This window comes from Bactrocera oleae, chromosome 5 (genome assembly GCF_042242935.1).
Source record: "Bactrocera oleae isolate idBacOlea1 chromosome 5, idBacOlea1, whole genome shotgun sequence".
Lineage (NCBI taxonomy): Eukaryota > Metazoa > Arthropoda > Insecta > Diptera > Tephritidae > Bactrocera > Bactrocera oleae.
Window position 1 is genome coordinate 7,592,575 of NC_091539.1, and position 27,538 is coordinate 7,620,112.

A 27,538-nucleotide genomic window follows, 5' to 3' on the forward strand; every position below is an offset into this window, starting at 1 on the left:
ATTAACATTAAAAGGAAAAGAAATTACCACTTCACATATTCTTTTAATGCAAGAGTTTTTTACAACTTTAGATTTTTTAAGTGATTTTTAGTACATTTACAGTGCCAAATTTTTTAATTTTAAAATAAAATTTAACCGTTATAAAATAGATTTTCCTATGTATTTATTTTTTCAAGAATTTTTAAAAGTTAAAAAAATTTTAGTACCAAATTTTGAGTAAATTTTTATCACTAATGATTTTCACTTTTTTTTACGTTCTTAAGCAAAGTGCTCCAAACATACTTTCGCTCCTCCGACATACATATATTCTCAAGACATTTTGACCACCACACTGGGATATTGAGTACTTGGAAGACCTGTTGAAATATTTAGAAAACTAATTCACTTAAGTAACCTCTCCATATGTTTTTATTTCCCAAGTAATAAAACGCAGCAGCACTTACTTATACGTCGCCAGTGAATGATGAATTTGTAGCTTGCGGCAGACTCTACGCGAGTGTGCTCAGAAGTATAGAAAAACCCGAAAACAAAAGTAAGCGAAAACTGCAAAACAGAATCCAAAAATTGTTGTAAACTTTTGCCACCACCTCGTGTCAACGTGTGCCGGTCGTGTACGTTTTTGGTGAAAAGTTTTATGCGGCTTTGGCATTTATTTATTTAAGTGTGGCAGCGCAAACCAGCCGAAATGCACGCCTCCCCGTCATCTCGCTCGTTTTGCTGTGGTCGCACACATGTAACACATATCCTATGTACATATGTGTATTTACAGTTATATAAGCATTTATTTGGAAATTGTTGAGATTGCTTCCATGTATGCCCCCAATTCCCTCGCTGTTCATCCGTGCACTGCTGACTAAAATCGAACTGCACGTGCCCGTTGAGCGCTTACTTAGCTTAGAAAATGGCGATACGAGTACTTTTCGAGTGTTTTTGACGTAAATAAGTGTATAAGCGCGTGAAAAAGGAATACACATACGATTCTTGCTAAACTCGGTGCGCCTCCATGCGCGCTCCTTTGCTGGTGTAAATAGTTTGGTAACAAGTTCTATTGTGGTTTGAACTGTATGCGCAGCTGCCAGTGCCGATTTGTGCGAGTGACGATTGCGGAAACTTTGCATAACTTGGTATTAAGTGATTTGTGGCCAATCGGGGGTTGGTTGAATTCTATGCATATTTCATAGTTTTTGAAACAAGAGTGCATGTACTGCGTGTATGTATGAATGTACGTGTGCATACTCTAATCTTTCTGGTTCTAAGTTAGAATGAGTTTTAAGTTCTAAAACTATTGCGCACGAAAAGTTAAATAATGAAATAAATATATAGTACCAACATTTTTGGTATACGATCACAAACAAAAATATATTAATTTAGTTAAGCACTAAATATTTCTACCAAAATGCTGTACTAAACTTTTCGGTGCAACATTTTTTGGCCTAAAGCTTTCAGTACTAGACTGAAGAAGATTTTCAGAATATTTTTTTAGTTGTAAGTCCCAAAACTAATGGATATTAGAAGTTTTATAAAAATTTAGTACAAAATTTTTTGTACTAAAATTTTTAGTAGACAACTTCTAAGTAAAGATAACATTACAATTAAAAATTACACGAATATTTATTCAATTTAACACTTTGTATTTTTTAACAAAATATATACGTACTTGTATATATATATATATGTATATATATTATATAAAAATTTTAGAACTAAAACTTTTACATAATTTTAATTGAAAATAATACAATTTTGATATGAGTTTTAGTACTAAAATTTTTGAGTAGAAAATTTAGTCTTAAAATCGAAATACATGTGTACATATTTAGTATTACAGTTTTATACATAATTTTAAACAAAAAGCATTGTAACTAATTCGAGAATGTTTTGCATTTTGTTTAAAATTTTTATTGCTAAAACCGTGCCAAATTTTTATTTTGTGTATATGTTATGTCATATTTCAATATCACTAAGTTTAGAGGAACAGATTTTTAGTGTTAAATTAAAATAGTGTTAAATTAATTAGTGAACTAAAAGCTGGCTTTATTTTTTAAAACACGCTCTTATCTAAAATTAATGAGTACCAATTTTTTTAGTACTAAAAATATCTTACACTAAGTACTAAAAACTTTGCAGTTTTTTTTTCATTTGTTGATAAATGTTTTAATTTCTGAAACTAAACTTTTGCTACATTATATTGGAGTACTAATGTTTAGCACAAAATTTTGTACTAAATTTTTAGCTGACAATTGGGCACTCAGCTAAGCTATAGAAAGTGTAATCTGGTACTAAATTTGAAAAATAATTGTATCTCTATTTTATCTTATTCTTCGTTATACATTTTTTAGTACTGAATTTTTAGTACTAAATTGTTTTTTTTTTTCGTTGCTTTAATACGTGTACGTGTGTGTAAAATTTGTATTATAATCGTATTGGTCACTTTTGCGCACTTGCCTTGAACCTTCTGGCGCGCTTCTGATTTGGTCCTGTCAAATTTAGACCGCACGAATTGCAGCGCAGGCATTCCTCGTGATAGTGGTTGTTGTCGTACAATGGCGAAGGTTCTGAAAGGCAAAAGGAAAAATATTTTTGAATACCTTTTTTTAAATTTTTTTAAACCTCTACGCACACTAAGTGGGTTTATGTTTATTAAGCATATTTACTCATACATTTTTAACTTCACTCATACCCACAACTACTGAGGTCCTTTACTGAAGTCCGTCTCTATACGGACACATGTACTTATACATATATATGTTGCCGTAGGTATGCATATAAGCGCATGAAGGATACTACGAATGCTCTATGTAATTATTTTGCCATCTCCTTGACACATTTCCTTTGTCAGCTCAACTCTGTGGAATATATGCGAGTATTTGTGTAGTGTGCACAAAGGCGAAATAACTGTAATGCCAAACAGTGTTAGCCAAATGCCACATATACACACGCAAACACACTCGCATCTTTGCACATTTAATAATATATCAATAAAGCATAAATCTACAAAGGCAACAACAAATCAAACAACAATAATAAACCGCTTAAAATGAGTAGAGAGACGTTGTTTGAGTGAAAAGAGTAAGGGTGGCAAGAGAGAATGGTGAGGCAGCAGGAAATGTGTAGTGGCCAGCTAGGAGCCAACACATATATATTTACAGCAGTAAATAAAATTAATATGTATTTGTGAAATACACGAAAAGGAATTTCATATTATTTTCCCGACTTTATTTCTGCACTCTCTCTGAATTTTAGTTTCTTGCGCGTACGCCGGCACAAAAGCAATTTCAAAGTTCATATAAAGCTCATAAGATAATATAAATAATCTCTAAGGGTAATCATAAACATAATAATACCAATAAGTATGCATGTGCGTATACAATAACGGTACATCTTTTTCAGATTACTTATACGCAGTGGGCGTTTTTTTCGAAAGTTTATTTTGCTAATGTTTTTTAGTTTGTTTTTCGTGCTTGCTTTGGGCTCCCATAAACAATTACTTAATCAGTTTGAGCTCAAATGGCGCAAACTTAAGTGTATATGTCTTACTTGTACACACACTCACACGTGTAGAAATTACATGCTTCCCTGCTTTTATTTGTTTTTCAATGATATTTTCGTGTGGCGTTGCTCGCTAAGGCGCACTACATGGCTGCGTACGTGATTTTCAGTAAATTGCTCGCGCAAATAACTTGTGAAAGTACAAATATAAAATGCGAAATTTTTAATCTCATCTTTCTTACAGTGCAGCATCTCAATCGTTGGTAAATGTTGGAAAATTTTTGAATTTGCAGTTTTAATGCAATTAAAGTGTTTTTTTTTGTTTTTAAGATTTTTTTTAATAATTCAAGATTTTGTAGTCGCCAACAAGTTGTTTGTGGGATATAAAAAATTTAAAAATTAAAAGAAAGCAAAAAAATTAAATAAATTAATAACAAAAAGTATAAAAATGTAAAAATACTACAAATTAAATAAATAATGAAAATAATAATAATGATAATATTACTCTAATTTTTAAATATTTTTTTTTTGTATTAAGTTTCTATTAAAAAAATTAACAGAATTTAGTTATATTTTAATGTTTTTTATTTAATGACATTTGTTTAATAATTAATTTTATATACAAATTATTTAAATTTTTTTCTCAAATGAAACTGAAAATTAATGAATATTAAATTTTGTTTCCTACAATAGCACATTATTAACGGTATATTGAAACAAATATTTATTTTTTTTCTCAAATTAATTAAAAAATTTAAATTCACCTCAATTAGAACTGAAAACTGATAAAATATATTAATTTTTTTTACTAGTACAATAATAACGGCATGTTGAAATAAATATTTATTTTGCGAAAATTAAATTAAAATTGAAAATTGCATTAAGCAATTATTTTTTTCCTCATGAGAGCTTTGCAAATTAAATTAATTAAAAAATTCAGAATTAATTGTATTCAGAAATAATTAAATGTTAATAAAAAAAAAAAATGCAAAATAAAAATTAAATGATAAATAGTATTTATAATTTTTATTAGCACAATTTTTTTAAATACATTATGATAAAAAATATTTTTGTAACTCAAATTTTTCAATTTTTTTTGAAATAAATAAAAATAATGTTTGATTAAAATATCGCAATAATTTACTTAAATAAATTTGAAATTTAGTTTTTATAAATTGAAATTTTTAAAAAATTTTTGAAATATGTATATACAACAATTTTTTTATATATTTTTGCGGTTAATTAAAAATATTTTTATTTTTTATATATTATCGTAATTATTTAATTAAATGATCTATTTTTCTAGTTTCGAAATTTAATTTTCAAAATTGAAATTTTTGAAGTTTTTTTAATTTTTGATTGTGTACCATTATTGAAATCCAATTTTTTTTTAAATAAAATATAACTTTTAGTTTTAGAAATAGTAAAATACTAAAGAAAAAATTTCAAAATACTAACAATTTTTTTTTTAAAATGGTAGTAATTATTAAATATTTTTCTTATAATATTTCAAGTTCAAAATTATTTATATTCCGGAGTAATTAAATATTACTAAAAAAGTGCAAAACAAATTTAAAAAAAAAAATATTTAATATGGTAGTCAATTTTAAATGGTTTTGTTTTCATATCTGTACAGCTGACGCGATGTTAAGTTTTACATTTTTTCAAAATGCTTATATAAAATAGGTCCTAAATTGTACGAAACATTTTTTTTTAATTTCGAGACTTTGTTTTCAAAAGTTAAATTTATTTTGCAACGTTAAAATTTTTAAAAATTTTCTGAAATGTACACAACTTCTGAGAACACTACTTTTTTTTCATAGTATATATTTTCTAGCGTAAAATTAATTATTTAAAAGGCTACAACTATTTTTCATTAAAAATTTTTTTGTTTTTATATTATATAAAATTAAATTAAAATAAATAAATACATTTTTTTTACAAAAGCTTTAGAAATTTTTAAAATTACAATTTCGGGGTATACATAATAAAAAAAATTTCAAAACGTTATAAAATCTTGAAAAAAAGTAGTAGAAAATAGTAAAAATTAATGAAAATAAAAAAATATATTTGTTCTTATATTTAAAGCACGGATTCTGTTATGAAACTTATATTTTGCATATATTTTATATATAATATATAATTTGCATGCAAAGTTTAAATATTTTTAGTTTGAAACATGTATAATTACAAACCAAATAAAAAAATGTAATACAGAAACAATTTTATATGTATAAAACAGCGCCTAATTTGGTATCTAGGCTTTTTAGTCTGTATTTTGCTGAAGAAAATATTGAACTAACATGAATTTATAAACAGTTTTTGTGCTTGGTGCCATTACACAATGCTAGGAAGTTGTTTTTCTTTTATATTTCAAATTTCTTGTATTAACTTTTTTGTTGTTTTTGCTTCGGAAACTCAAGAGAAAAGATACAAAAATATAGCAAAATAATAGCAAGGAGCAATAATTGAAGCACAAATGTTCAACTTTTGTATACAAGGCGTATATTATCATGTGCTACAGTGCGTATGAGCAACTTTTGTTGTATCATTTGATTCGAGTGGAAAATCATAATAGAACTTTTACAATAACAAAAACAAACTTTGCGAAAAGTTGTTGCCGATTCTTTGTGGGAAGTTTGGGAAAGCATGTTGTAAAAATATTAATTAAGCATAATTGATTTGGAGACAAATATTAGGTGAAAAGAAAGTACGACTTGGTAAGAAGATACATTTTGACATTTTAAATATGTTTTTTTTAAGACATAATTGTTAAATATTACTTTCGTTTTAAGCCGAAACGGTTCAGAGTAGTATATAAGCAATCCCACCTCGTTATTAACATAAATTATCTTAAATTAACCGAAGTTAGTCAAAATTAATCAACTTATCATAGCATACCTTTTGGCGCCGAAAATTTGCAGTTTTAACTAAGTTTTCAAATTCATTTTATTCCTTTTTCAAATTCTATTCTAACGCCTATGCGACTTTTTTTTTCTTGCGCTTTTGCTTCAGTTCAGGGAAGAAAATCCGGTCTGCCTTTCTAACTAACTGTTTTACGCAGCATTAATAATTCAAAATTCCTGTTGTAGCTGTAGTTGCGCGACGCTCCGCACAACCAAGCGTTAATACACTTACAGCTACTTCGACCTTAATTAATCAATTACTTAGTTAGCGGCAGAAGAAAGTAAAAGGAGCTGGCAACAAGCAAAAAACTCAAATAAATTATTTAAATGAATTAAAAATAGAAGCAAAAGAAAGAAACAAATATGAGTTATGGCTAGATAAACTGCGCAAATGATAGAAGTACAAAGTACGAAAGGCCTCGGGAATATTTATGTAAATAAATTTTAAAGAAGTATTAGTAATCATTGTTTGAGTTTAGGAAAGCAAGGAAAAATTCATGAGTTAAAAGGTTTCTGAAGTCGTTGAGGTGCAATGCTTATTTGAGTAAAAGAAATTATTATTTTAATTAGTCGCTCAATTACTATCAGGTTTAGTTGCCTGAAGCCTAGCAGAAACTTTAGGGATTAATTTAGTATTCGAAATTAAAAAATTTGCAAAAAAATAACTTCTGTATTTGAACATCGCAATTAATAAATTTAAAAAAATTTGTTTTAAATAAATTTTAGCTTAATCTATTTTTAATTTCTACAAAATAATTTTTTAATTTTTTTAACATAAAAAAACATTATGTCATTTTTTTTAATAATAAAAGTAATAAAAAAAAGGTTTTAAAAATTTTTAAATATATTTTTTTCAAATTTTCTTTTTAATTCTTTTCAAATTTTTTTATTTTACTGTACTTTTAACATATATTTTAACTTTTTGTAATAAAAAGCATTTGTAATTTTTCAACCAAGCCGAAATATTTAATTATATAATATATTAGCCGATATATGCGGTATAAAGTAAACCAGAAGTTCCAAAATCTTTATATTTGGTATATGGCGTTGAGAAACCTTCGTCCGTTTCAACCCATTTTCAACATATAGACATACCGTTATCAGAAAAAGATTGTCTCCTAATTTCAATTATATATCTCACATATTGACCGTTATTTACGGTAAAAGGTTAGCCATAGACTCATTAGTCCACACATACTTTTTAAAATTTTCAAACATTTGAAATTCTATAAATTGAAATTTTAAAAATTTAAATATTTAATTATTGACCATTTTAAATTTCTTTGCAAATGTTTTAAATAGAAATCAAATTTTGTAAATGAAAATTTAAAATTGAAATTTAAAAAAATTTGTATGACTTTGTTCTTCTAATTCAAATTTGTGGCTAATTATATTTAATTAATTTTTTTAAATATATAATTTGAAAATCGAAATTTTTAAAAATTTTCTTCAACATTCTGTAATTTGAAATTTAAAAAACTTTTAAATCTAATTATGTACCATTTTAAGTTTCTTTGCCAATGTTTTAAATAGAAAGTAAATTATATTTATAAAAATTAAAAATTAACATTTCCAAATTTCGGAAAGTAAAACATTGAAATTGAAATTTTTTTTTTTAAACTTTTGAAATTTAAAAATCGATGTTCATTGTACTTTTACAATTACTTTAAAATTTTACATTCTATAATTTAAATATTAAAAACTTCTTTACCATTCTAAATTTGTTTGTCAATGTTTTAAATAAAAATGAAATTTGATAAATGAAAATTAAAAATTGACATTATCAAAAATTTCGAAATAAAAAAAATTTTTAAATTTTAATTTTCAAAAAAATTTTTTTAAAGAAGTACTACAATTAGTGTTTCTTTTGTAGTTTGAAGCTTTGGAAATTTAAAGATTTAGTCGTTAAAACCATTTTCTCAATATAATTTTTTTAATTTTTAAATTTTTAATTTGTTATCATTTTATTTTTAATATGATTTTTTTATATCTATTTATTTATACGCATTTGTAATAAATTTTTAATCAACAACGAATAAAAATCGCAAAAAAGATTTCAAATTAAAATATAATAAAATCTAAAATAACTATTTTTTTTAAATGCATGAATATTATTTAAGTATAACTCTATACCATTTACTTATTTTATACATATATTTTATATATAGAACACCTTTCGAAACCAAATTTAACCTTTAATACTTTTTTTAAAATCCGCTAAAAAGTTTTACTTTTATTTTCAGCGCAAAAAAACGGTTAGCGTTACGCGTGACAGCAAAGTGTTAGTGTTGCTAAAATGGTTTTGTTGTGCGTGATATTTTGTTTTATATTTGGTGATATGTGAAAATCTGATACGCTTGTGCGCCGCTGAAAGCAGTCAAAGCGCCGGTAGGTATGTCACAAATATATAATTTAACAAACATTCAAAAGTATCGACTTTATTTCGCATATTTAAACACACACGCTACTTTGTTGTAAGCCGTAGAACGCTGTATTGCATTACAATAGAGCGCTAGCGCCTGAAAGTATACCAAAGCGTATTTTAAAAATGTGATGTCAGGTGCGTGCGTTGTTAAAAGTTCACAATATAAAATTCAACCGAAAATTATATATATCGAATGCAGCTGTTGAGAGTTTCGAATACACACATATGCACACGCACATATTTAGAAATAAATGTGTGTATGTGTCGCTCGTTTAAAGTTAGCTGCAATAACAATTCAGTTTGGTTGAAGCGTAGCAAGCGACAATGTACGCGATGAGTGGCACAAAAAGTGCGCATAAGGAAAATTAAGTTGCTTCACTTCAACTTTTTTTTACGCTAACAAATCACACACACAATCACACATACTAATGGAGTTTGCTATGAAAGACGGACTTCGGTAAAGTGCTAAGAAAACCAGCAGCACAGAAAAGTTGCCGAAAATTGGAAAAGTGTTAAAAGGCAGACAGCAAGAGCGATAGGGTAAAGCAAAAAAAAAAAAAAAATAACAAAAACAAAAATAGAAAAAAAAAAATTTGTGGTAGCGCAAGACTTTTCGTAAGAAGCTCGTTAAGGTGCCGCAGCAGCGACCGATTGCTGCAAAAACAAAGTTTGTGAAAAATCCAAAACTTATTGGCAACTTGCCTAAAAAACCAAATACTCTCAACTTTGACAGCAGTTAGCCGCTGGCGTAAAGCAAATGAAAAAGAGCGAGTGAGTATGAGAGCGAGTGAGTGAGAGCGAGCGCGCGGTCTAAGCAACCAGCTAGCGCTAGCAAATAAGCACATCAAAATCTCCTGTCTGTCCTTTCTGCTACTCCGCTAGTAGCAGAGTTGAAATTTCGCTTGTGGCGCACAAATATTTGCTTTCAGTTGAAACGAATACACACACCCCATACACTTATACATACATATATGCATAAATAAGCAAATGCGCCCATTTCGGCATTCTCAGATATTTTATTTGCATTTTGTATATGCCTGTGCTATCATTCTTGTGTTTCCCTTTCACTTTTATTTACTTCGTTTGTGGTTAACGTCTGCCGAGTTTGCAGTTTTCAGCTGACAGAGTTCAATTCGTTGATGCCCTAAGGCCATTTTTCTACTTTTCGGTGTCAAACTGCAAGGTATGCAAATTGATGGTTTTCCAATAAACCGGCAAGTGCTCGGGAAATGGAAAAACAGCTACTGTTGGCATAAGCCCGCTTTTACTTCTACTCGTGTTTGTATAGGTAAAAAATCCATTAATTTATTTGTTTTTTTTGAAGGTGTAGAGTCTGAGTTAAGAGGCCTAGAGAGATCCGTATTACTTTGCCTCCACCGAAAAATGTTATAGCGCCATCTAGCGACTGAATTTTTGGCAAGAACTATTTTTTTTATATTGTTAGTATGTATAACAAATTAGAGCCAATCCACACAAAGTATAGCATTTTCAAATATTTTATTTGAGCGCCACCTGGCGGTTAATATTACTTTAAAATATTGGTTATGCAGAAACTATTTTCAAATACTTGAAACACAGCGTCACCTAGCGAATAGTGCTATTCTAAAATAATTAGTTCAATATCACTAATTTAAGCGGTTTTTTACATTTATGAATTTCAAAATATCGATTTTTTGGTTTTGCATATATGTATATCGATCGTAGAAATGTTTGTAAATTTCTACGAAAATTAGACGTTTTCTGGCCAAAAGTTGCGGATATATAAGCGTGTAAACTTCTTAAAATTAGTGACATCGGTTCTCAAAATTTTAAGGGGGCATACTACTCTAAAAATACAAAAAATTGATTTTTGTTGTTTATTATATTTCCAGAGTTTAGCTATCCAATAATAGTGACCTTTTTAAAATTTAAGTAATTTTCGAATATACAGCTATTTTACTGACACGCCATCCAAACTTGTTTGGTCGAAACTGAAACTTTAAATGTGTTTTTCTCGAAACTGACTTTTTCCAAACGATTATTATGATATCTCAGATTCTATTGAACCCATTTATCTGAAATTTTTAGAGATTCTTCTTTATACACTTGTCTATATCAGAAACTAGCCATATCCCCAAATTTAGTTTTTTAAAGTGGTAAAATTTCTAAACGGAACAGTTACTATTTATCCTAAAACAATTACTTGCACTTTTTTTTATTTTTACAAATTTTAAATACAATTTGAACAGCGCCACCTATCGGTTACTTTATATGAGCTTTTTCTTCGAAATAATTGTTATAAGTTCCGACGTCGGCCTCATTTTGGCTGGATACCACTGAAAATGTTTTACCACACCGCTTTGGCTCACATTAAGCACATATATCACTTTATTTGGATTAGTTTAATGGTTTAAGTGAAAAAATCTGTAAAAGCTGATGCTTCGAAGTACTCCTCGTTTCTTAAAGAGACCACTTTGTAAAAGCGTATATGACTCTCTACATGGCGCACATACCTTTATGTAATGCCTGAGGACCTGATTTCATTACTTCAATATAGTTCGGTTCACAGTTTTTCATCTGAAGGAGCTCGACATAGCTTTTGAACTAAATGTAGTCCCTTAGCCATGCAATAAATTTCTTTGGTACGCCAACTTTTACCTCGTTAAGAGATTAACAAGCTCCTAGCGTACCGTGACTTACAAATTTTATAATTAAAAGTACAATCGCTCAGCAGTGCACTGTAGTTTTGTTCCTTTTTAATATTTTTCATTGCCTTGCTTAAACGCATTGCTTGTCAATCATCAACCATTTTAATTAAAAGAATATAAAATTAATACCTAATGTACCTAAGTCCAACTTCTCACTCTACACTACTTTCAATGAATATTTGTATTTTTTTTTATATATATGTGTATATAAATTTTGACTGAAATGACACTTATTATTACCGTTATGCTCTTTTATAGTATATTCACATAACAACAATAGCAAAAACAAGCGTTCTTCATGTCAGCTCTGGCGCCTTACAAAAGACTATTTCAGCAATTTTATTACCAGCTTTTTGCATGCTCATTCATTATGCTCTTTCCTTAGTCCTCGCTGCTTTCGTAGGCAGGTAGCAGCTAAACTTGAGGTTTGACGGACAGACGCGTGCAGACAGTCAATGAATTTTTGGGTAATAAATTCACAAGCGTTTATTGTAGTCTACATTATATTTTGAGAAACGAGAAAGAGAGCAGATAGAGAGGGGATAGAGAGGGCGTTTGAAATGAAAAATGTCAGGTTTTTATTCGCTTTAAAAAATGCGTAAAATGTTCGGCTTTGCTGCGAGTAATGTGCGTTTATCCTATACCACAGTGCGTGGAAAAAATAAAGAGACGTAAAATTTATGTGGTTTTAAATGAGGACATCAAGGCGTATTGTGGTTCTTTCATAGACGATTGCTTTCTTTGTATGTGCCTGTATGGAGAAATCGTAGCTGTATATACAATATTTATATGTATTTTTGGTTTTATAAAGTCTTATAGACTTGGGTAGGTGTATATAAAATGTTCCTAATTTTGTCTTTTAACGCTATAAATGGGCGACTAAAGGTGCTAATAAAATATTTGGCGTAGTAAAAAGCACTTAACATAAGTTTTATAGACAAATAAAAGTCTGTAGATGGCAGTTTGAGGTTAGAACCTGGGAAAAAGACTTGTATGAAAAGGAAAGAATAAATATATAAGATCGTTCAAATTCTGCGTTAAACTGCGAGCTTGCTGGGGGAAGCTCTAAATGTATTGTCTAGTTTTGTAAGTACCATAAGTATTAACTTAGACTTCAGTATAAAAGCCATTTGCTTCGAAACTAATAAAATAAGCAGCAAAATTCCAAAAGTGTTTGAGCAGTAGACCATAATGAGGGACATATGTTAATGAGCCTTATTTACTTCATAATGAATATATTGTAACTACTACTTCACATGCGAGGAGCTTTACAAAAGTTCGATCGAAACAGAGATGAGCCAAATGGAGAATTGAAAGCTCTGATTAAAACTTCATTTATCGGTGAAGCCGTAAGTTCTACTCTCTGCTTAAGGTGAACTCAAAAACAACGATCTTGCCATCTGAAATAACCCAGAACGACATAATGAACAAAAGCGGAGCTAAAGTCGAGCGTGTGACGAATGACTATACCATAAATGTTGGAATGAAATCTATGGGTCTTAAAGGAAGACTTTTTAAATAAATATGACAGGATATCAGCGAAATGAATGCGGAAAAGGTGTAAGGTTTGAGTTTTTTAAAGGAACGGTATCCAAACGCCTTGAATGCATAATAAACTCCGTATAAATGTAAAGTATCAGCTCAAAAAGACCGTCGGAAACTCACCGAAGCCGTAGATGTTGAGAGAGTGTGAGACAGCTAGTGAAAGTGATTGGAAGATGAAGAGAGATGCCTACTCAAGATAAATATGATGGGAAATCAGCGAAATGCATGCGGAAAAAGTGTCAGGATTTCAGTTTTCTAAAGAGCGGTATCCAAGGGCCTTGAGTACATGTTATAATACCGATAACTGTAAAGTATCAGTTCCAAAGAGGTCAACGGAAATTCTTTAAAACCGCAGATGTTGAGAGAGAGTGTGAGACCGCTACCGAAAGTGATTGGAAGAAATATGCCTACTAAAAATAAATTTGACATGATACCAATGCTGAAAAATTAGTAGAGATTGAGAGAGTGATGCGAAACATGTTAAAAAAGTGTTTGGTAGAGGAAGAGAGGTAAAGTATTGTTCAGCTACTCTTGGTTCCGAGTATTAAGTTGTGTTATGAGAACTCGTTACTAGAACATGACATGTATCTTTGAACCGGTATAAATATTAAACATATTCTTCTTCACAATTGAGCTCTTAGAAAAACATCACAAAAGCTACTGGTCGACAAAACTATTTAAATTAAATTAGCTGTGAATAGAAGCGACTAGTAAAATATTAACACACTAAAATCTCACGACTCATTAGGTTTAATTTTTATACGCCTGGAAATATGCAATAAATACAAAAGCTACACACTAATACAACAACAAGTTGGTACAGGCAACAAAAACTTGCACTTACGACCCGCTTCATTACGGAGCAACAAGCCAATCCTTGAATGGGTGGTACTGCCTGACTGTCACAGTGATGGTGGGACATGATGAGCAGAGTGATGGAGCATTGAAATAAAATTGCTGTTAAATGTTGTTGAACAAGTAGAATACTGCTAGCAAATGAATGGCAATGATTTGTACGAAACAGAGGGGAGAGAGAGACAGACAGAGAGAGATAGAGAGGGAGGGCAAGAAGCGTATTATTTGTGCTTGCAGTAGTTGGCAAGCTTCGGTTAGATGCGGCAAGGCGTACAGGGAAGTCAAGTAAAGTAATTAAATGCAATTTTCATGCACCAATTGTTGCTGCTGCTGCGGCAGAGAGACGCATTTAACTTAAAAATTCCTTAGAGCGACAGGCGACTGAGTACTTTCAGTCGTAGTCAAGTGCACGCAAGCTGACAATGCAACTCTTTGGATGGGGAAAAACTTATTGCCAGTAATATAAAAGGGCAAATAGAGTAGGTAAGGTCTCCGGGTGACAACAGCAGCCATAATAGACAACTACTTAGCTCCACTGGGGAATAGAGAGGACCAACTTTCAAAGTTGTTAATGTAGGTATGCGCTTTTTGTTGCTACAGCTTTCCCAGTGTAAGTAGTCAAAGTGTAAGTAGTCATCAACTTGGAATACACACATACACAAATCCACTCAAACACTGATTAGGTATCGTAGTTAATATTCAGCTGCATGTCGAATTGCCTCAGTGTCATTATTATTCGGTGAGCGCCTGTGTGGCTGTGTGCAGTGAATTACAAGCTGTGTGTGTATGTATGCTCCGCTTATTCAGTAAAACATCGAAATATCTCTGGGTGTGTTTATATGTGTTCCACTTGCTCACTTGAACTTATTGTATATGTGTGTTTCACTTGTTCACTTGTACCACAGCTGTATATAAGTATGTGTTCCACTTGTTCAGTTAAACATTGTGAAAGTTGTATGTGTTCTGCTTGTTCAGAAAAATCTGTATTTTCTGCATGTTCGGGTGTGTGCGCCATAGTAACCGTACAATAATTCACACAAATAAGCAAGAGTGGCGTACTGTATTACTCAATGCCGCCGGCAGGTAATTGAGCATGAAATTACTCGTACTCAGAACGCTCTTGTTGCTCTACGAAGGTGGTTGAGTTGAATTGAAATTAATTGCGAAAATACGCAACTAATTAATATTGAAATTTTGCATTGCAGTGAATGTCAAATCAAAGTTGCGCAAATACATTGTCGTGTGCCGGAAGACGTAGCTAGGTTAGCGGATGCACTTGAAATTTAATGAATTTCGTCGTCTTCCTGTTCAGAGCACAACTTTTGGTAATTTAATTTACACTAAGTGGGATTTTTTGGAAAACTAATCAAAGAATGAGGGAAAAGGTTAACAATTTTGAAATAAAATGTGTAGTTACTGATTTCTCTTGAAAATTTTGTTGCTTTTGTGAAGTTAGCACATAGCTGCTTGCTGCTTAATTTTAGTTCGAATATTATTTTGTAACTTTCAATTATTGGTTTACTAACATATTTTATATACTTTGTATATGAATTTCGAATTTATATTTTTGAGTTTCGAGTTTATTCACTTGAGAAACTTCGGAGTATAGGAAAAGAATTTAAAAATCTTTAAAAATGATTGTCAAATTTTAGATGTAATATTATTTTATACTTAGTAATTAATGATATATTATTTTATATTTTTCGTGTTTGAATTTAAAATTTTTTTTTGAGTGTGTTTTCGAATTTACGAAAATGAAATCCCTTAAACACTAAATACAATAACACTTAAAAATCGACTAAAAGAAATTTTTTTTTTTTTTTCAAAAACCTTAAACATTTTTATGCAAACACTAAACGTCGTGAAAATCGCAGTTTTGAAAAAATGGTATTTTTTCGAAGTTTCGTTTATTTTTGAAAACTTTTTAATTTGAAATTCCAATTTATAGTTCGAAATTAAATTGATTGATTAAAGCTCAGAGATTTCCCAAGTTTGTTACGGTATATTTAAAGTTTCGAAAGATATTTTTTTGTTGTTCAGAAGTTGATTTGAAACCTTGTATGCCGTTTTTTGGTTGTTGATACTTATATTTGTTTTGTTTTTATGTTTCTTCGCTTTTGAAGTGCAAGCTTATTATTTTCGAATTCATCATAAATTTTCGAATTCGAAAAATTACCTTAAAACATGTTGGAGCGCATAATATATTTTAAGGTTTTAGAGTGCAGCTAATGCGAGTATGTTCGAAATTTCGAACTTAAATTTTTGAGGTTCGAACTGTGGAAAAAAATATATAAAACTTCAGCCTTAAAGGTTTCATTGTTCATTTTAAAGTGGTTTACCGAAGTTTTTCAATTTCGAAAACTGCAGATTTTCGAAAATTATAATTATTTTAATATAATATTTTTATATGCTACACCATCACATCATTATAAGTCTAAGAACTGTTTACAAGTGTTTACAGCTTGTGTGCCTGTGTGTAGACTAACTCTTTTAAGTTTTCGCCTAAACTATGATTTTATATCGTTTTCAATGTGTTTTCGCGTCATTACTTGATTTGTTTATTGAAAATTTTCCATCTTTGCAATAATAATGCTTCCCAAAACCCTTGTGATACTAAGCAAATCATTCTAAATATGACAAAAATATTATTTGTAACCAACTTGAGTAGCAAAAATATCCTCAACGTGTGTATAAACACTTATAGCGTTGAATACAGCGTTCTTCGTGACTTTTTTGCTGCTATTATCTAGTGCATTGCCTTGTCGTCATCAGCAAGTCCGGCTCGCGCCTATCTGATTTGACCTCCTGCCCACCTACATTTGTGCAAATATTTACAAGCAGTATTAAAGCGCTTGTTTATTTAGCCATTTATCTGCTACGCTTTTGTGCTCGCTGTACCTTCTTATATATGTATGTATGCCAACCTATATACATATTTATAGTAGATATGCATATACACTCAAACATATATATTTATAACCTTTGCGCGCTCGCTGTCCAAAGTCGCTGGTTTGTCAGCAATAAAAAGTGACATTTATTGCCAGCAATTAAAAGTACAATTTGACCACTGCCAATGTAGCATTTTTTCGCTGAAATTTGAGCATTTTCTCTATGTTTTCTTTTTCCTCACTCTGTTCGCTAGCATTCGGTAGACAGCCAAAATGGAAAGTTTTTGTTAGCTGCTGCAAATGGTTTGAGTTTCGGTGGCGGTGACTACTGACCAGCGCATATCCTCACAGATTTGTTTCTCTTTTTCCCTTCACATATCCTTTTTGATAGCATTAGAATACTATCGATTGAATTTCCTTTATTTTCGAATTTTTTTCCATTGCTAGTCAAACAACTTCTCCTTTTGTTCTACATTTACACTCACTTACCCAGCCACTCACGCTCACTCGTTGCTTTATGCACTCACATTTCTGCTCTTATTGCCACTCATACTTCATAGTACTATTTGTTTGACTTATCGCCGTTTGTCATGCGATTTAAATTGCTCTTGATTCGCAGCAAATGTTTTTCATTGCACTTATTGCTAAAAACCCACAAAAAAATATTACAAAAATAACGAAATAAACGCTTAGTGAAATATTGATAGAGCTATCTTCGGAGCTTCGTTGAACCCTTCACTAATGACAGCGATAACTCTTTCATCAATAATGAATTTTTTATGACTCAATTTAATGGCGACACTATTAGCGCCATTAGTTGTACGTATGTATATAATTGTAGAGCGAGCTAACGGTATTTGCAAGAGTGGTTCAGTGGATGTAGATAAATTTAAAATTGTTTTATGAATTTAAAAAATTAGTTTACTTGAAAAACATATGAATTTAATCTAGCTTTTAGCAGTCAAAGTAAAATTTTAAAGTCTACCCACAGGCGCTATAGTTGATTCACGATTGAAATAATTTTTCAATAATTAATTAGATGCAATTATATTTCTTAGTGTGTAAGAAAGTTTTTAGGCGCTTGCAAATATAATCTTGAAAAATAAATTTAATCGTTTCGTATTTTCGAAATTGAAAAGAATTAAGTGCAGCCCTTAACATTGTACTAATTTTAAGGCAATAACCGGTTGTTATTGGATTTGAATAAAATAAGTTTAATTTCGAAAACTTAAATTGTAGTTTTTACGAAGATCACTTAGAATTGCGAAAATTAAAAGGAACACACGCGTGCTAACTAACTAATTTTTTTTACTTCGAAAATTATAAATAGTTGTTTGTTACTACAGAACAACATCCAATGTCATCTTTACAAACATGGATACAAAATAACAGATGAATGTATTTCGAAAAATTCGAACATAAAAAAATTTCGAAAGTTTTCGAAAATTTGTTAATGTTGGAATAATATAAAAAACAAAAAAAAATTAATTTTAAAATTTTTCGAAGTTTCTTTTCGAAATTCGAAATTTAGCTCCAAACTGACCTAGTACTATTTCTAAATAATTAATATTTAGATTATGTTGAGATCTAGCTTTTGAAGTAAATAAAAGCTAAAAGCCTACTTCCAAGTGCGTTTAGGCTATTTTAACTATTGAAATATAAAAAAATCGAATTTTAAAAATTTTCGAAAATTTCTAAATAGGCTAAGCAATAACAAAAATAAGGGTTGGTTTAATAACGCAGTTCTATATGCAATTTAAAAGTAAATTTTATAATTTTTCGAAAATGCTTTTCGAAGTTCGAAATTTGGTTCAAAATTATATAAATTTTTAAGTAATAAATTATAAGTATTTTTAGTAATAGCATAATAAATATTATGTTGCGACTCAGAAACTTTTTGAGTAAAATAATATTTGTAGTCTACCTCCAGGCGCTTTCGTGTATTTCAGCTGCATATGCCCACATTCTAGGCATGTTTTCATACAAATATTTTAGTAAATGCAATTTAATGCTAAATGAAAAATATTTGCACAAAGATCGTGCAAATTAGTGTACAAACATGATACCAGCAGCAAAATAAAATTACAAATTATATTGACCTCTCTGCTTGTAACGTTTTAGCAAGCCAATTAAAACTTAATTGCCTTAAATTCCAGAACTTTTTGCGCGCCATATTGAAGTAAAAAGTTTCACCCTAGAATGGGTAACTTAATTCCTTTCGCATCACACAGCTTTTACAATATGCGCGAGAGCTTATGGCGCCCCTGTCGTTTTTTTGTCGCTTCGTTGCAACCTTTGCAGTTTTAAAACTCAGCCAACAATTTTAAAATGAAACAACAAAAAAGCAAGTAAAAAAAAATAAATAAAATAAACAACAACAAGAGCGCTCAGCTGAGGCATGGCTAAATATATTTCGTTTTACATAACCAATAGCATACTTCTAGGCGCTCAAGCGTTAATAGTACCCTACGAAAAGCATAGCGAAAAAAGTACGTTCAATTGCTGTCGTTGATGATGATGCCGTTGAACGATAACGTGAAAAAACTGCGAGCAAAAGCATGAAGCAACAATAACAAGAACTCGCACTCAATTATCGTAAGTTGCCCGACGTATATATGACCGGCGGTGCGGTTGGTGGCGGTGTCGGTGGCGGTTGATATTCAACAAACTCTCATCTTGCTCGAGTGCAATTTAAATTTTATTTCAACGCTGCGCTGCGACGCGCCATAAGTGCCGTATTGATTTTTGGTAACACCTAAAAGTATGCTACACAATTCAACGCGCTCAAGCGCAGGCAGCGAGGTTACTCAACTTTTTCTCGTTTTTATTTTTATTTTGAAATTTTGCTGTGTTTTCGCGCTGTTTGTTGTCGCCACCGTATAAAGAAGCAAAAACAACCAGCGCTGTTGTTATTTTAATAACAACAACAATACGGAAATCCAAACAAAAATCATTTAAAATTCAAACATTGTCGCTCGGCTGGAGATTTTGCGTTGCCTCCAACCGAAATGAAATATACAGTTAAGCCAGCAGCAGTAGCTTATGCGCGCCTGTCGTTCGGCCATGCACAGCGGTTTGTTCGGCTTATGCCTGCGCGGCGGGAGTTATGGAAATAGGTTTGTGTACAATGTTGTTGTGAAATGTTACCGTTAGTTGGGTATTTTTGTGGATTCCCGTGTGGGCATTTTCTATTTTTTCTTTCTATTTTTTAGTTTTGTTTGCGACAACTCACAGCTGCCGTTGTGATTGTCGAGTGGTGCACAGTTCATGTTTTTATGATTATAATACCAAATGTTTTGGTTTTTTTCCAACCGCCGTTGGTTTTTGTTATTGTTTTGTATACATATGTTTCGATTTCTAATTTACGTGCATGTGTATTTTTCATTTACCTTTATCAAATTCAAATTTACTAGTGTAGTTTACTTTTAGGTTTTTGGTTTTATTTTTTTTTTGTTGTTTACACAGTTATATTTCTTTTGTGCCGCTATTTGCTCGCACTTTATAAGTGTGTTTTAGGTGACTCACTCCAAACTTTATATTACCTTTGGTAGTTTGTCTGCTATATGCTATAGTGCTGCAATAGCGGCGGTTCTAGCAAATGAGCAGCTTTTTGGAGAGTAAAAGAGGTGTGCAAAATTTCAGATCGTTATCTCAAAAACTGAGGGACTAACCCCTGTATATATGTACATACAGACAGACGGACAGGTGGAATTTATAGAGCCACCGACATTTCCCTTTGCGCGTTATAAACTTAACTTAACTCCAACGTAATTTACGCTGTTGAGGGTATAAATATATACTCCGTGTTTAACTACTTCTTGAGTTATCAAATTGCCCACAAATTCTTACATTTGTAACACACGTAGAGTTATTGCGCCACTCAGCACCGCGAGTACAGTGAACCCCCACTAAACCAATGACTGAATTTTTTGCATACAAAATTGTCACTTAAAAGCAGAACTTTCTACAAAAAATCAAATAAAAGAAGATATTAATATGGACGGTGTAGTGAGGTCTCCAATAAAAACAGAAAAAAAGCGAAAATACGTGATCAACGTGACTGCAACAATAGAGCCACTTAAAAGTAAATAACAACAACATCCTACACGTAAACACTCTTCGCTGACCAAATCAATTGTTGCTTTTACCGGCGGTTCTTTAACTCAGGCTGAAACTAGCCTCTGGGCTTCGCCACATTCCACGATCTCTGCCCTCACACCAACATATTTTGGTTACAATACTGCTCGTGACTTTGATAAATTACCCATACTAATGACCCAATATGACTTCTGCCTTTCATTACCCACGCTGCCATGCCTCCCATGCTTGTTTTAACGCCAGCGCGCCCAACTTCAAGTAGCTCATTCATGCAGATGCTTACGCACACTCATACGGTGCCATTCGTTCTTGTTCTAAACAAAAACTGTTAAATTTTTGTTATTGTTGTTGTGTTTAGATAATATTTTTTTGTTGTACGTAGTTTTGCGGTTGTCCATTGTAACTATTTGTTGTTATACAAGTGGTTTTGTCAGTCATTAGTTTGCAGCGGGGCAGCCTTTGGGACCACTGCGGACAACTGCGTGAGTTTGTTTGTCTATGCTGTGGAGCGCCAGGCCCTTGCTGGTCTTGCGTTTACACTTTTGTCTACCACACTAAATGCATTAACTGCAATTACAAGTTAATTACACCATGCCATTGGTCATTTGCTCGGCACGTGGCAGAGAAGGAGGTCAAGGAGCGCTTATATTATACATTCAAAATAGTTCCGAGGTGCTATTTTTAGTGGAAATAAAGAGTAGTTGAGATTCACTGTTTGACACACTTATGCTCTTATGTTATTCTTCTTGTTGCAGCGGCATAAACTATTTCACAAAAAGCTTCGCAAAGACAGCACATTTGTCGTGATCACGATAGCTGGTAGGATATATATGCGGAACTTTCTTTGTTACGTAAACCCGATAATTGTAGGAACACCCTACATGCTCGAGCTATTAGGGAGCAGAAAATCTGCACTGGTATACAATTTTTTTTATTACTTCTTATCTCTTCAGAACACAGCCCTGTCTATAGTTTCGTCCATTTCGTCCGGCAGCATAAAGAATAGATATCATTATTTAAGTGCCATATCTTTGTTCACAGGCTTATTAAAGTGATTTTGTTCATTTATTCATTTCCGAGAAACTCCAGCAAGCTGTAATTCGCCTCCTTTCTAATCTTTGTAGACGACCTTTTGGCTCCCAAAACCTGACTCTTCAATCATTAACAGCTTTGTGCGCCTGCTCTGACTCTATAGGCCCCTGTAAGGCCAGTCCTTTCAAGTAGACTATAAATATTAATAAAATTCTGATCTATCTATTATAGCCACATTTTCTGAAATCCATGTATAGGCGCAGACTTTACGACTCTTGGCAACCCCAAAAAGCTAAAACTAAAACATTTTGAAATTTTCTCGCAAATTTAAAAAATTTTCTTTTGAATAAAAATATTATATATAGCGTTAAATATTTGAAAAATATTTGCTTTAATATATTTTTCTTTTCAAAAAATTTTTTTGTAAAACTTTTTGTTCAACATTTTCTAAGATATATAAAATATTTGAAAAATATTTAAAACTTTTTTTAAAAATGTAACAAAACAATTTTGTTTTTTCAAAATTTTTATTTCCTTTTTTTAAATTTTTTTTCCAAAACTTTTTTAACAACTTTTTTTTTAAATAAATGATTAACTATTACTAAAAAATTAAATAAAATATTAATTTATAAAGAAAAAAAATAAAAATATATGACTTGTGAAATATTAATGTGATATGCTTGAAAAACCTCTAATTTCTAAAAAAAATTTTGTAGTATTTGTATATATTTATTTAGCGAAGATGAAAAATTTTAAATTGTGAAAAAATTCCTATTTTAACATTTTTTTATATATTTACAAATTTTATATTTTGAATGTAAAAAACTTTTTTTTTGTAAAAATTTCTGGTAATTCTAAACAAATTGCAAAATATTTGCATACCGAATAAAACTATTAAAAGATCTAAAATATTTGAATTTTTATTTAAATACAAAATTTATTTGAATCAAAATTTTTCTTTAAAATAAAACATTAACAAAAAATTTAATATATTAATATTAAAATATAAAAAAACAAGTAAGGAAGGGCTAAGTTCGGATGTAACCGAACATTTTATACTCTCGCAAAGTCAAATGGTATACTCGTTTGAGATTTCTTTGTGGATTGGCTGATATTTTCGGTAGAAGGTCAACTATAGGCACTGGGGTCCACATATTTAGTACTTAGGGGTTTGAACAGTTTCGGTTCGATTTAGACAATTTTTGGCCGCAAGGTGGCATACTTTAATTGCATTATTCACGCAAAGTTTTACCCAGATATAATCATTGTTACCTGATTTGCATAGTGGAAAGTGAAAGAATCAGATGGAATTGAAAATGGTGTTATATGGGAAGTAGGCGTGGTTGTAGTCCGATGTCGCCCATTTTCGCACTATGACATAGAAACATGAAAAGAACGTTATGCACCGAATTTGGTTGAAATCGGTTAAGCAGATCCCAAGATATGGGTTTTCACCTAAAAGTGGGCGGTGCCACGCCCACTGCCTAATTTTCAACGCGGTTCCTATAAAGCCATCCCAGAGATAAAATTTAATATCTTTGGCGTGTTTAGTGATTGATTTATCGCGCTTTTAGTAGATTTTAACAGTACCGTTATATGGGGAGTGGGCGGAGTTGCCACTCGATTTCAACTATTTTCACACCGTCAATAGAAGTGCTAAAAACATTTGCTTCTAGTGAATTTTGTTATTATAGCATAAGCGGTTTAGGAGATATGCACATTAAACCTATTAGAGGCGGGACCACGCCCACTTTTAAAAAAAAACATCTAACTGCAGATGCCCCTCCCTAATGTGATCCTGTGTACCAAATAACAGTCTTGTATCTTATTGCGGAGCTTAGTTATGGCAAGTTATTTGTTTTTGATTAATGGCGTTTTGTGGGCGTGGCAGTGGTCCGATTACGCCCATCTGCAATACCAACCGTCTCACGGTACCAAGAAACATGTCTACCAAGTTTCATAAAGATATCTCAATTTTTACTCAAGTTAGAGCTTGCACGGACGGACGGACGGACGGACGGACGGACGGACGGACAGACAGTCACCCGGATTTTAACTCGTCTCTTCATCCTGATCATTTATATAAGGTTGTCAAATATCTCCCTTCCGCGTTTTTGTCTTTTGAATTTCGCGGCTATGTACAAAGCGCTACAGAGCTCGTATCTGGCAACACTATACATAATTTGAAAGGTCTTGACATAACCTACAAAACAACGCTATGCATGATTAGTTTGGATATTGCGTTCAACAGTTATAGACATGTAAACATGGAGTTCACTAAGGCCGAAATTCGCGCTATTTTAAAGTTTTCCTTCGTTAAAGGCAAATCCGCTAGAGAAACGTTCCGTGAGATTAATGGTGTTTTGGGGGATGGTACTCTATCACTTCGAACCGCGGAGGAATGGTTTCGACGATTCAGAGCCGGTGAAAACGACACCATGGATAAGCCAGCCGGCGGAAGACCTGTGACGACAAATACCGATCAAATCATGGAATACATCGAGTTAGGCCGGCATATGGTATCTCGTGACATCGCCCAGGAGATGGGAGTTAGTCACCAAACCATTTTGAACCATCTGCAGAAGGCTGGATACAAAAAAAAATTTGATGTTTGGGTGCCGCATAATTTGACGCAAAAAAACCTTCTGGACCGAATCAACGCCTGCGATATGCTGCTGAAACGGAACGAACTCGTCCCATTCTTGAAGCGGATGGTGACTGGCGACGAAAAATGGATCACATACGACAATATCAAGCGAAAAATCGTCCCAAACAGTGGCCAAGCCGGGATTGACGGCCAGGAAGGTTTTGCTGTGTGTTTGGTGGGATTGGAAGGGAATCATCCACTATGAGCTGCTCCCATATGGCCAGACGCTTAATTCTACCATCTACTGCGAACAACTGGACCGCTTGAAGCAGGCGATCGACCAGAAGCGTCCAGAATTGGCCAACAGGAAGGGTGTAGTGTTCCACCAGGACAACGCCAGACCACACACTTCGTTGATGACTCGTCAGAAGCTACGGGAGCTCGGATGGGAGGTTTTATCGCATCCACCATATAGCCCGGACGTAGCGCCAAGTGATTACCACCTGTTCCTGTCCATGGCGAATGCCCTTGGTGGTGTGAAGTCGAACTCAAAAGAGGCTTGTGAAAAGTGGCTGTCCGAATTATTCGCAAATAAGGAGGGAGGCTTCTACGAGGAAGGTATTATGAAGTTGCCGTCTAGATGGAAACAGATCATCGAACAAAACGGCGCATATTTTAACTAAATCCGATCACTGTAACACTTTTTATAAAGCATTGAATGAAGAGCAAAAAAGCGGAAGGGAGATATTTGAAAGCCTTATATATATATAACCCTATATCTAACTCGATTAGTTTTAGGTGATACAAACAACCGTTAGGTGAACAAAACTATTATACTCTGTAGCAACAGGTTGCGAGAGTATAAATATACATCGACCGTGTGAAATATTGATTTGATACCCTTCTACTTGTGCAAAAAACTTCTAATTGTGGAAAAAATTTTTGTTTTAATTTTTTTATATTTATTTAGTTAATTGTGCATTTGTAAACAAATTTTTGTTGTAAAACTTTTATGTTAATTTTTTTAAATTCAGGCAACTAAGTTAAGCTTAACAAAAGTGTTGTATATTTGAGCATCATGCAAAGCAATTGACTTGAACGTTCTGCTTGTACTCGCTGTTTAATGAACGTGAAAGGAAATAAGTGCAAGCAAAAAAGTGGTAGAAAACCTTGAGAATGTGGAAGAAGTAATGGGAAAAATTTGAACTCACTATTTTGATTAGTTCTCTGAATTGTTTACAATTTAAGTAACTATAACTTTGCACTACTTCAATATGAAATTGTAAAAATAAATATTTATTTAATTTCCTGTTTTAATTTTTTTTCTTTGACATTTTTTTAATACACTTTTTTTTAAATTTTTTTCTATCAACTTTTTTTTTAAATATTTTTTGTTAAGCCTTTGTTTTTAAATTTTTTTTATATTGTTTGTTAATAATTTTTAAATTTTTTTCTTTGACATTTTTTTAGTACTCTTTTTTTTAAAGTTTTTAAAATATTTTTTGTTAAGTTTTTGTTTTTAAAATTTTTTTTATATAGTTTGTTAATATATATATATTTTTAAAATATTTTTTCAACATTTTTTCATATGCTTTTTTTAGATGTTTGTATTTTTATTTGTCGCATGGACAAATATTCCACGGTTTCCTGTTACCGAATCTATTTACTCTATTGTATTGTATTTTCGATTTTTTCTTTATATACATCTCTTTTGTTTTGTTTTGTGTGTTCCAATTGGCAACACTGCTGCTGCAGTTATGTTCAAAATGCAATATACCCGTACGAGCTCAAATATAAATATGGTCTATATGCGCTTGACTAATTGCGTGCTACAACTGCTGCTCTTGTTGTTATTTACGCCTGTCAGGCATTCTTTCACACCAAATTTGCTCACAAATTGGCAACAGTTGTTTATTGGTCCCAGTTGATGACCGAAAATTGGCAACAATTGGCAGCAGTGGCAGCAGTAACAATCAACGTGGCATTTAGAGTGCATTGAGGAAGCGTGTGAAAAACAAGGAGTGGGAAAAAAATTGAACTGAATGTAATTGTGAAAATAAAAGTTGAAAAAGCAAAAGAGTAGAGGAAGAGAAAAATATTTGTCATGAAATCCGAGCTGGTAAGCTTTGCTGCAAAATGTAGATCAGTTTATCAATGGAAGTGCTGAGCATGTCCAGTAGTCAGAGGTACCTTAAAGTCAATAATAAAGACTCGATATTGTTTTGAATGAATTTAACATCCAATTGTACGCTAAGTTCAACGAAACTCTTTATGAAGACGTCAGATTGAAGCATAACACTACGTTTTCTATGAAGCAGCAGCTACAATGTCAGTTTCGAAAAATAGGTTCTCTTGGTAGCCAAAATTCTCCAATACGATTAAAGCGGTTAAAAGACTGAGAGCCAAGACTCCAGAGTAAAATGGGCTTTTCACGATGATAAGAGCTTACAAGACCCTCAGAGACTCGAACCAGAAAAAGAGTTCCAAAACTTCCGCGGTACGGCTATAGCAGTTATAAGACCGAAAGACTGAGAGTCAAAACTTCCTAGTACGAAACTTTGCATTCTGATAAGGACTTACAAGACCGTCGGACGCTCAAACCACAAAAGGATTCCGAAAATTCTGCGATACGGCTAAAACGGTTATAACACAGAAAGCCTGATAGTCAAAACTCCATAGCACGACGAGTTTGTCACGGTAGTAAGGGCTTACAAGACCTTCAGAGACTAGAACCACAAAAAGAGTTCCGAGTATTCCGCAGTATGGCGAAAGCGTTTATAAGGCTGAAAGACTGGAAGCCAATATTCTCTATTAGAAAAAACTTCTCATGGTGGTAAGGACTTCCAAGACTGTCAGACGCTCAAACCACAAAAGAACTCCGAAGATTCCGCAGTATGGCTAAAGTGCTTATAAAGCTGAAAGACTGAAAGCCAAAACTTCCTAGTCCGAAGAATTTTTAATGGTGGTAAGGGCTTCCAAGGCTGTCGGGCCCAAACCACCAAATGAGTTTCCACAACGGTCAACTT

The 27,538-nt window shown here is 32.1% G+C and overlaps 1 protein-coding gene across 1 annotated transcript in view; it reads right to left on the minus strand.

Moving 5' to 3' along the window:
• The window catches only part of rsh (radish), a 285,298-nt gene that overhangs the window by 75,803 nt on the left and 181,957 nt on the right, over nucleotides 1–27,538 (minus strand). Inside the window, 1 exon segment of the mRNA XM_070109883.1 lies at nucleotides 2,446–2,555. Coding sequence (XP_069965984.1) covers nucleotides 2,446–2,555 — 110 coding nt within the window.